Genomic DNA, 11,678 nt, shown 5'->3' on the forward strand with positions numbered 1-11,678 from the left:
ATATTTTCCCCATTCTTGCATGGGTTTTCACCGGCTTCCTCCCATATCCAGAAACATGCACTCGACTAAGTGGAGACTCTAAATTGTCTATGTGAGAATGTGAGTGTGAATGGCTGTTTGTATACAGTGACTGACTGGCGACCAATCCAGGGTATATCCCTTAATGTCAACTGGGATAGGCTCCAGCTCACCCTAGACCCTAATGAGGACCAGCCATATAGAAAATGTATGAATTATAATCTGAATACATATAACACTTTTTTACTTAAAAGTTTCCCAGAATTTGCCAAATGAAGTTTTGTAAGTAGATTTTCATCAACGTACTATTAAAAATTAAAACTAAAGCAGAAAAATAACTCCTGGTTACACTTCTGGGCCTAATAACATCATAGCAAATCTGCGCATGCGCCAGAATCGTTTCCCCGAAGAAGAAAAAAAGGTCACGAACTCTGACCCTCCCACCAAGCACAGCAAAGCGGATAATTATTATTTTTTTTATATATAGAAAATTCACGAATATCTGACACGTTACAAGCTTCTAGACAGGTAAGGGATATTTACTAACGTGTGTGCTGAGAAGACTGACTAGCGACACCGTTGTCCGGCCACATCAAAGGCGACGGAGGGCTCTGTAACACGGACGCTGCCATTGGCTTGCTGCTAGCACCGTTAGCGCTCTTGTCCCCCCGCGAGCTGTAAAGGCACTAAGTAAGTATGTAACAGCAAAACCAATAGGTTGGTTACGTAGCTTTATTGTACAAACATCGGTAATGGTTAGGTTATAGTTGCCCCGCCCGCAAGCTATTAGCTACGTAGCCGCGCTAGTTGGCTGTCTAGCTAGCTGACGTTAGCTGCCATGTTAGCTTTGTTTGCTAGTTTCCAAACAGCAACGAGCCAGAATGGGAATGTGACACCATCTGAGGCAAAAGTTAAGATGGTTGAATAATTACAATCCTATTGTGATGCTCTGCGGTAGAATATATAAACTAAAATTATAATCCGACCACCATCTTTATCAACGCTATGTTTCCGCTTCTACGGGCCTTTGCAGCCGTAGCATGCTTTAACCCTTCAATGTTGACCTTTCACCCACAGGAAAAGAAATACTTTATCTTCCGTATCGATTTTTGGGAAAACAGAGGGTCGTTTTTGTATGCGTTGCACACCCATTCCTCTTTTTTGATGCCACTTTACTGACATAATAATCTGTATTTAATTGTCTGTTTTGCATTAGCCTACGTCCGAATTGCTAACATGCGCCACAGACATTAGTTGTTTATAGTTATATAGCCTAAAGATGGCACACAGAGGATTGAGCTATTAAAATTGTGACCGAGATTACATTAAAAACACTTTATTAATAGAGGATAAATTGTGCCCAAAATGATGTCGCTAGAGGAAGAGAAAACGGGAAGGATATGTCATGTTGAAAGCATAAGTAAAAAACAAATTATAAACAAAGTACTCCCATTTAAGTATTTACGTAGTGCATTTCAGTGTTTTTTTGTCCCAAATCTACTGTTGTACTCTTGAGAATCTGCAATTATATAATTTTAGTAATGTGCACATGCAATTAAAAAGACAAACCAGAATACACTGAAAACTACAGATGGTCAAAATAAAATATGAAGGATAAATATTTCTTCCCCAGGTGTGCATACTTTATGGGGCAGTGAGGCGAGGTGGGGCTGTAAGTGGATGTGTGCAGTACCAGCATGGATGGGCAGACCCAAAGGATCCAACTTGTGTCAGCAACAGACAAAAACATGTCCTTGGGACATCGAATCCAGGTAATGTCAACAGGTTTCAGTGTCATACAAGTGGAAAAATAAGTTAACCACTCTTAATATTATTAACATTTTTAGACATTTATGGGGACACTCTGTGACATTGTTACATTTTCATGCCATTTTGGCTGTGTTGAATGAATGTCGATAGACTCTGCGAGAGAATATTCTATTTTAAAACATTTTAGAATTATCATCTCTGGTCCCTAAAGTAGCAGACACATTTGTTCTTAACAACAAAAAATGTTCCATCGAAAACAATTTAAAATGCCATTTTGGATCCCACATCTACAGTACAGGCCAAAAGTTTGGGCACACACACAACACAACCCCCATGGTCCCAACACCATTAATAAGACAAGAAATTCCAGTAAGTAACCCTGACAAGGCATGCCTGTGAAGTGAAAACCATTTCAGGTGACTACCTCGTGAAGCTCATTGAGAGAACACCAAGGGTTTGCAGCGCTATCAAAAAAAATTATAGGACAGAATAACAATAATATGTCTAAAATATAAGACATATTTAGAGTTATTTCACATTTCTTTGTACATCATTGCACATGTGTTCATTCATAGTTTTGAGAATCTACCATGTAAATTGTCATGAAAATAAAGAAAACTCATTGAATGGGAAGGTGTGTCCAAACTTTTGGCCTGTACTGAATCTTAACGCAAACTTATGCCAGTTTTCCCCCTGCCATGAAATTAGGCAGGTGGGGCACCCTCACCCAGAAGGTCAAGTTCACACCTTTTACGGTTTTCTGAAAGGGTCGCTTCTGCTGAAATGTGTGTCTCTTTATTGATTGTGTAAACGTACTAGCCTTTTAAAGAGTTACAAAATCTACAAATATATAAAATTTGATATGTATATTTATATTGATATGTATATCAGAGAAAACCTTTTTGGGTATTTTATATAAACATAATGGCCTTTTAAAAGTAGAAAAATGTCCCAAAATGTAATTAATTTGTATATTCCAGACTAAAGTAGTTTTAAAGGATTGACTGGTATATTATTGCATTTAATTTTTTAACCAAGGGTTAAAATCTAAAAAAAAGATAAACTTGTAATGCTGAGATTTGCATCTGATTTTTAAACATTCTTATCTTACAAGTGTAAAAAGTTAACCACTTTAAACGGTGACAGCACTTGTTCCTGTAAAGTTGTGTGCAACTTTTTTCCAAATTGTGCACCACAGGGTCATTCGACTTCATAGGATGTACTACAATTAAAATATTGAGATCAAAGGGTCAAAGAACACCTGATAGCACATTGCACTGTTATCTTATGGAAATAATGCTCATGAATACTGACTTATTTGCTGGCCTTCATTTAACATTTGCAATCTAATCTTTCTAGATCGTGACTGATCCGCAGACGGGCCAGAAGATCCAGATTGTCACAGCACTTGAGCCGGCTTCTCCCGTAAAGCAACAGTTCATCCTGGCCAGGCAGGACGGCTCCCCCAACAAGGTCATTCTCACCACTCCGGACAGCTCTGGGGTCAACCAGCTGTTGTTTGCCTCCCCTGAGCTGTCTGGACAGCAGATTCAGGTATTGCTCAGGGATGTTGATAGATCCAGATTTATGGCTAAGGGCTCATGACTCATGGCCAGCCATGTGTTGTCAATAAGTTGTTTGCAAGGGTTTAATAACAGTATTCTGTTTGTCAGTTTGTAACCGAGGGCTCAGACCAGTCTATTTCCAAGCCAGTTGTGGAATATTGTGTTGTCTGTGGAGACAAGGCCTCAGGTTGGAATTAGCTTTAATTTGCCTTAATGCTATTTTTCTAGTGACACACATCTCGCTGATGTTGTTTTCGTGCCCCTCTGGCAGGGCGCCATTATGGAGCTGTCAGCTGTGAGGGCTGCAAGGGCTTCTTCAAACGCAGCATCAGGAAGAACCTGGTGTATACATGCAGGGGCTCCGGAGAGTGTGCCATCAACAAGATTCACCGAAACCGCTGCCAGTACTGTCGGCTGCAACGCTGCATCGCACTGGGCATGAAACAAGATTGTATGACACCTCAATATATAGTCAACAACAGCCAAATGTATGTTGTAATGTGACAAGAAGGACTGATGTTATTGTGCTGCCTTGTAGCTGTGCAGTGTGAGAGGAAGCCAATGGATGTGCCCACCAGGGAGAAATCTGTCAACTGTGCAGCCTCCACAGAGAAGATCTACATCCGCAAGAACTTGTGCAGCCCTTTGGCAGCCACCCCGACGTTTGTGACTGAAAAAGATACTTCCAGGTACTTACAACCTTGACTTTAAATCATGTCTATCTTGAAATTATTACTTTTAATGATCATGTAATTTTGTATGTATTAAATCTCAATACAAACAGGTCTGCCAATTTGCTGGAGTCCAGCATGTTGCTCAACATCCAACAACCGTTCCCTAAGTTGGAAAACACCATCTTGATTCCAGCCTCCCCGGACAATGTAATTCTTGTATATTCACCATACACTCACTGCCCACAATATTAGGTACACCCATATAATGAGAGTTGATCATTGTAGTACAACAGCTGCCTTTGCAAAGATAATGCTCAGTTTTGATTGACACAGTCAGAGAGGTATTAATTTAATATTAATTTGAATAATTTCATTTGTAGTGAGGTGTTTCTAACATTTTGACCATCGTGTAGCTAAATGAGGGGATCAAAACACAACCATATTAATAACAGTTTTGTTAAATGTACCAATCAAAAATTGAGAATTATTATTATAAAGGCAAAATTGTTGATAGAGATCTTGTATTAGATCTCATTCATTGTGTACCTAATGATTCGGTGAGTGGAGGTGCGACTGATTTTAATCTAATAGTATAATTATTCTTCAGACTGTTGCTGCAGTTTAATGTTTCTGTGTCCTCCTCGGCAGGATGACCCTTCCCAAGGTGACCTTGGCACGCTAGCCAATGTGGTGACGTCCCTCGCCCACCTCAACAAGACGAGAGAAGCCAGCGACGGCGGGAATGACCTCATCGGCGTGGAGACGCTCAGCAATGGCGACAGCTCCATGACGGACATGCAGGAAGATGAGCACACAGCCAGCGATATCACACGGTGAGTAAGGGAGTTTTTAAAGTGTCTGGTGTGTGACATATAGTGGAGATGCACACGAGCATGAGGAAGAAATATTGAGGCTCATTTGTCTTTGTCATTGAGTAATAAGATTTTCGGCAGGGCCATGTGGTCTCGTGCTTAGGTTTTATTTTTAGTACATTTCTTGAAGTCCCTATCTTGGACAACGTCAGGCTGCTCTGCTGTGCTGAGGTATATCAGTGAGTTTGTATTTAAACTAAAATGGCACTCAGTAGACAGCAGACATCCGCCAAGGTTTGATCCAGGCTACTTATTGGTTCACACTGGATGATGTAAGACAGGGGTGTCCAAATTTTTTCCACAGAGGGCCGCATACTGAAAATTAAAGGATGCGGGTTGTGCGCTTTGAATTTTTAAATGTATTTTAAAATTTTTTTATTATTATTTTTAATAATTAAAAAAAAACCTCAACCCATCATGGATCATAACACAGCTAAAGTGGTATTAAAATGTCCTGCTACTATTAAAGAGACTGGTGTTTTAGACTTTCAGACTTGTAGTATTTTCATTTAAATTTTTATTTTTTTAGCATGATTTCAATTTTCAGTTCATTTGAAGCTGTTAATAGATACAAATATATAAAATTGTGTCCTGTCATTTATCTTTTTGTTTAAAAAAAAATACAGTAAAAAGGGCATATTTCAAACATAGTGCAAATAATCAGTAATCATGATTAATTCATTTTTAAACTGTGATTTAATTACATTAAAATTTTGATCATTTTACAACTAATACTCAACGACAAATCTTTGTTGTATTATTACATGCGGCCTTTTTGCTGTATTTTTTTCCCCTTTTTGCTGGGTTTTTGGTTTCACTTTATTTCCACAATGTGTTGCGGGACGATAAAATACAAAGCTGACGGCCACTTATGGCCATCAGGCCGCACTTTGAACACCCCAGATTACGGACAACAACCCCTTTCCATTTTTTGTTGTGGTGCAGGTGGGAGCTTCCATTGTGACTCAAATGACAAAAAGCTAGTTAGATGAGCTGACATTGTGCATGAGCCCAACTTGTCTTGGAGGACATTTTGGAAATTAAAAAAAAAAAAAACATGCTTTGCTACACATTTAAAAATAAAGCCTGGAGCTCTGCCCTCGGCTACTTCTCGATGATGACATAGAATAGACAAATGGGACTCTACCTTTGCATTCTGGGGTGGGGGGGAACTGTTCCATTTTAACTCCATTTTACCTGGATTTGCACCATGTAATGGTACATCCAGAAAATTAAACAGAAATTGGCCGTGTAGTTTTTGCCTAATCCTTCTCACTAAAAAAACGATAGCAAAGACAACAATACTTCTCACCATATAATGTTAAAAGGGTACTATCCTGTGTGTTGTTCAGAGCATTTGACACCCTAGCCAAAGTCCTGCACGCTGGAGATGGCTCCTCAGGAACCAACCTGGAGGCCACCATGCAGCTGATGTCGGGAGACCAGTCTGGCCCTGTGTTGGAGCTGGAAGGCTCGCTGCTCTCTGACAGTCATATTCCCTTCAAGGTACAGTAAAAGCATCATCACTGACGTGGACACTGTTCTTTTCTTGTAATATTGCTGTGCTCATGTTTTTGTCTGCGATCCTACAGCTTATGATGCCTGTGCCCGTGCCAGAGTACCTCAACGTCAACTACATCTGTGAGTCAGCTTCACGCCTCCTTTTTCTGTCTATGCACTGGGCACGCTCAATACCTGCATTTCAAGCCTTGGGGTAAGTCATAGATGGTAAGTTTCCACAGCTCTTTTTGCGACTACTCACCTTGTTGTGATTGTGTTACAGCAGTCAAGACGACAATGACATCAACCTGATGAAAGCCTGCTGGAACGAGCTGTTTGCTTTGGGTCTTGCCCAGTGTTCCAACGTTATGAATGTTGGTACCATCCTAAGTGCCATCATCAGCCATCTGCAGAACAGCCTGCAGGAAGGTAAGAGTTTTCTTCTTAAATAATACACCTCTAGCTATTTGCTACTCAACAATCATACATAATGTGGCATGTGGGCATTTTAAAGTGCTACAGATAATTAAGTTACTTTGATAATTACCCCTTAGTCTCCTATAGTCACTGGCTCATTAACAGAACATTGGCATTAACAGATTTTGTTTATTTATAAACGCCACAAGTATGAGTGGTCAACATCCAGCAGCTTTATCTACTTCTGTAGGCACTTTATCGTGTCACACTACTTAGCTGTTGGTGTGAAACAATTTCCGTACAGTTGTTTACAAGGAACTCATCAGCGGTACTAATGCTGGCCAAGCCGCTTGCTTCTTACTGCCATTATAGCATTGGTTGTGTTGCTGATATTTTATACTTAAATGATAAATAAATGACAATGTGGTCAAAGCTATTATTTGTTTTTCACTTTCCTATGCATCCCAAATAGGTATTTAGGTTAAAAATGTATGGATGGACGTTTTCATCTCGTCATGTTTGTTTTCTCTGTCACGGTGTCCAACAGACAAGTTATCCCAGGAGCGGGTAAAGATAGTAATGGAGCACATCTGGAGGTTGCAGGAGTTCTGTAACAGCATGTCCAAGCTATCTCCTGATGCATACGAATACGCCTTTCTCAAAGCCATTGTTCTCTTCAGCCCTGGTGAGTTTTATATAATGGAGCAGTGTTCCAGAGACAGATGAACTGACTCATTTATGTTTTTTGTTTGTATCAGATCACCCTGGCATAGACAATACTCCACAGATAGAGAGGTTCCAGGAGAAGGCCTACATCGAGCTGCAGGATTACGTAACTAGGACATACCCAGAGGACTCTTATCGGTTAGTCTCTTTCACCTGTTCACATGATTTGCGAAGACTGGATTATACTGTATTTAACGGTAACGGTAAACTTCTGAACATAAAATTGATACACACTGCACATGTGGACAGCAACAATGGCACATAACTTTAAAGTGGATTTACTCGTTTATACTCTTCAAGGAGTTCTATGAAAGGACATACAGTCGTGCATCGCGGTTCAAACATCGCTTCCTCACTCTATCGCGGTTTTTCAAAAATTTGATTAATTAATGACCGCTGTTCCGTGGTTGACTATGGACTTTTATTAGTCAAAATATTGAAAGACAAGTTTTATATAGTATTCTGGCCACTAGGTGTCAGTAATGTTACATTGGTGAGACATGGCATTAAAGGGATAGTTCGGATTTTTTTTTCCCCATAAAGTTGTATGACATCCCCATCAGCATTGTAGTCCAATAACAGCGACCTACCCCCCACTTGGTCTCCTAAGGCCAGTTCTGGTCAGATTTCCTTGATGAACATATTTCCACTTAGTTGCTCAGGACAATTACTGTAAGTAAAGAGTTTGGCTTCTCATGTGTTCAAAAGATTAATACATTTGCATCACAAAAATTCCTTCTCAAAAAAATTACACCTCACAAAACACTTGTCGTTATATCTGTCTCCCACCGTATCCCTGCGCACTGTCGCCTGTGCATTCATGTGTATGTGACGAAGACGCTCGCATCTACTTACGTCATAAATAGATTTTCTATGCTCTTAACTACGAAAATATTCCATAACAGATGTCGCTAGTCACCTTTTTGAAAAGAGTATCTAGACAGTTGCTCAGCATGCTTTGAGGTGTGTTGATAGGGGTGTATAAATTACAATTACATGTTCATGCGTAGGCATTTATTTTGATGTCTGTGTGGTGCTGTAGATAAGGTTGTATGGTGTTCCATATGTGTAAACTTTCTGTTGTTGTTGTTCACACCATGAGTGAGGTGGGTGTTTGGGTTAGTGACTTCCTGTTCCTTTGTGCAGTATAATTGAGTATATGCAAAGCTGGTAGCTGCAAGTAAAGAGCACTTCCATATACAAGTTGAAGTTTGCCTCCATCATCTTGTAATCTGGCAGACAAGGTGCTTATGGGGTGTGTTAAGAAGCAGAGTTACCATCCATACAGCCACCTACCTATTGAGGGCTGTGAATAAATGCATGGGAAACACTGACATATGCTTTATTTGACATGTTCACATTTTGTTGTTTTTTTTTTTATAGCTTTATTTGAAATTCCAACACAGTCAAAAAGTGTGTTCAACTTCAGTTTTCACAGATTTAGGACGCACTAAACAGCCTTAGTTACTTACGTCCTTTTATTGTATCAGTATACAACCAAATGCTATTTAGTACACACCTCTAATTCAGTTAATATATTGGTGGTTGGGTTAAGGGACATTTTTGGACAATTTTGAAATGTGCTTAATGGGAATACCCTTTTTCTAATGGCAGTGAGAGGTCCATAAAGGCATGCTTGGATGAGTTTGGTTATGGAAGAAGCCCGTCAAACTTTATCAGTTCTAGCTAGCAGGCCCCTTTCAAAGCTCCTAAATTCTGTAATTATAGCCGGGGCATTTATTTTGCTAAACAAAGACGAACAAACATTTTATATAACAATGTGATTTTTTTAATACTCTTCAGCATACCCCCGCGACCCTAGTGAGAACAAGCAGCATAGAAGATGGATGGATGGAAGTAGATCTTGAATGATTTGGAGTGCTTGAGAAAGTGGCAAGGGAAATGTAGCTCTCTTTGACCAGATGGTCATTTATTAACAAGTATATTGCACAACACAGTATCAGCAGATCCAATGTTGTAATAGCGTTAAGCAGCAAACTGCTCAGCCAGCATTAATACCACTGATGAATTCAAATGAGTTTAAACAACAGTACAATGTAAGGACAGTGTAACATGCGTGAGTTTCCCACAGACAGCTGGATGCTGACCACTCATACTTTAAATGCAGCTAATGTCATTGTTTGGAGTTAGTAGAATACTGTACTACATCAGGAGATGGCCTACAGCCACAGTTGTTAATGCCAATGTTTTTTGAGCAGGCACTCATTACAAACACTGTCGACCAGCAAACAATATACGTTCACAGTCTAAGAAATGTCTTCGGAAATACCAGTAATATTCAGTGGACGTCATTGATGTCTGCAAACAGGGTTGATACTCCTTGATGTGTAATAAACATGTAATACTGTGTTGCTCCCAGGTTGTCCAAGCTGTTGCTGCGTCTCCCCGCCCTGCGGCTAATCAGTGCAGCTGTCACAGAGGAGCTCTTCTTTGCTGGCCTCATCGGCAATGTGCAGATCGACAGCATCATCCCTTACATCCTCAAGATGGACTCCAGCGACTACAACAGCCAGTCTGTTCCTGGGGTGTGATGTCTCTTTCATGCTTGGAATATTAGGACTGTTAAAGACCGTCAACAGCGAATCTTCGGCCACCGCGTGGTCACTGCAGCTTCTTATTTATGTGGATCCTCTTCATCAGGTCAGTAGAGCATGACCCTTTAGCCTGCCAACATGTGCACAATCAGGACTGAACCATTGGAAGAGTAGAGTGCATTTTAGTGTACATAAAGTAGTATTTTATGGCCTTTGCTCTTTCTGCAGATCACGTTTTTTCTGTCACCATTTCCTTATATGGTCATGCTGGGTTTTTTTTTTTAAATGTGAAATAATGTGTGAAATGCTGTTCTAAAAGGTTATAACCTTTATTCTGTATTTGTTTGCCAATCCAAAGGATAGGACCAACAATGCTTTTTTCCACTGTGGATGATAAGTAAAGTGTGTAAATAGAATGTAACAAAGAGGAGGAGGTTTTAGTGGGGAGCACTCTGTGATGATCACATCCTGTCTTTTGGACAAAAAAAATATATCTATAACGGTCTTGTCATTTGAAAATAAAAATAAATTCTATGTTGTATTTTTTATGTTCAGATGAGAATGAGCTCATTGACATTACATCATAGCCACATACCACAGCACTCCTTAAATACAATTCTTACGGTCTGGGTCTGGTCCAGAAACTAATAAAACCTGAATGTTTAAAAAAAAAAAAAAAAAAACTCTATTGAAAGGTCGTGCTCCAATAAAGCTAGCAGATTGTTTACATGTTGCTGTTAAATTATTCACATAAGTGTTTACCCTGCCGTGTTTCGGGTCAAGTGACGTTTGCAGTGTACAGTGTGAGGTTCTTCCTATACTTTTAAGAGTTGGCATGCAATTCATTATTACATTTCAGACCAAATGAATTGCAACTATAAAGGTTGAAGGTTTGTGCAAGTCTGTGACATAATGCGGGGCTTTCACGCCGTTCCTGACTCAGTGGATTATCTGATTCCAGTTTTGAGTGAATGTTGGAGCAAAGAGCCAGGTGCTGCGTTCCCACGGCCTTGCTAGGATTTGGGCTTCATTGATCCAACACTGGAGGAATTGCAAAACAAGGCGACAAAAGCTGCAGCTTTAATAAGCAGGGCTAATATCTCCAATGTAATGATTACACAAGCAACTTCTTTATTTTATGTACAGTATATGTTTTTGCTGTAGGGAACATTACACTTACAAATGTATGTATTTCACAGTTGATGGAGACTGCTGCGATGCGAGAGGCTCCCGTCGCAGCAGTCTCCATCCGTGCAAGTAAACACACAACAATGGACAGGCCAGAGCCCGTAGTGATACGAAGAGAAGAGAAAATAACCCAGAGTGACTGAAAGGTCTGACTTTTTTGTTAGCAAGGGTTTTGTGATGCAAATGTATTACTCTTTTGAACGCATATTGAACGCATTTGAACGCAATCGTGCCAAACTCTTTACTTAAGTGACCCCAGCAACTAACCGGAACCATGTTCCTCCTCACCGAAATCCGACCAGAACTCCGCTCACGGAACAAAGTGGGAGGTAAGTCACTGTTGATGCACTACACTGCTGATAGGGATGTCATACAACTTAATGTCAAAAAATC

At 40.0% G+C, this 11,678-nt stretch overlaps 1 protein-coding gene across 4 annotated transcripts; it reads left to right on the forward strand.

Annotated features, from left to right (window-relative positions):
- The first annotated feature begins 422 nt into the window (after positions 1-422).
- nr2c1 (nuclear receptor subfamily 2, group C, member 1) lies at positions 423-11,285 on the forward strand. Of its 4 annotated transcripts, XM_054776699.1 has the most exons (15): positions 503-546; positions 617-708; positions 1,652-1,790; positions 3,148-3,342; positions 3,462-3,540; positions 3,625-3,804; positions 3,892-4,042; positions 4,138-4,234; positions 4,676-4,860; positions 6,252-6,405; positions 6,492-6,613; positions 6,683-6,828; positions 7,364-7,501; positions 7,575-7,680; positions 9,923-11,284. In XM_054776699.1, exons 3-15 carry the CDS (start codon positions 1,716-1,718, stop codon positions 10,092-10,094), a joined length of 1,800 nt encoding a protein of 599 aa, XP_054632674.1. In that variant the 5' UTR covers positions 503-546; positions 617-708; positions 1,652-1,715; the 3' UTR covers positions 10,095-11,284. The 4 variants fall into 4 exon arrangements, with proteins under 4 accessions (XP_054632676.1, XP_054632673.1, XP_054632675.1 ...); XM_054776701.1 differs by having other exon boundaries at positions 423-708; positions 6,686-6,828; positions 9,923-11,285; XM_054776698.1 differs by having other exon boundaries at positions 423-708.
- Positions 11,286-11,678: the final 393 nt, after the last annotated feature.

The sequence above is a fragment of the Dunckerocampus dactyliophorus genome, chromosome 5 (genome assembly GCF_027744805.1).
Source record: "Dunckerocampus dactyliophorus isolate RoL2022-P2 chromosome 5, RoL_Ddac_1.1, whole genome shotgun sequence".
Classification (NCBI taxonomy): Eukaryota; Metazoa; Chordata; class Actinopteri; order Syngnathiformes; family Syngnathidae; genus Dunckerocampus; species Dunckerocampus dactyliophorus.

What these genes read in the sequence shown, in the direction of transcription:
- nr2c1 (XM_054776698.1), top strand. Translation starts at nt 1,716, where the DNA reads ATGGATGGGCAGACCCAAAGGATCCAACTTGTGTCAGCAACAGACAAA. An exon ending in ACAGCCAGCGATATCACACG is followed by an intron (nt 4,861 to 6,251) that starts GTGAGTAAGGGA and finishes TGTGTTGTTCAG; the next exon opens with AGCATTTGACACCCTAGCCA. An exon ending in ACAGTCATATTCCCTTCAAG is followed by an intron (nt 6,406 to 6,491) that starts GTACAGTAAAAG and finishes GCGATCCTACAG; the next exon opens with CTTATGATGCCTGTGCCCGT.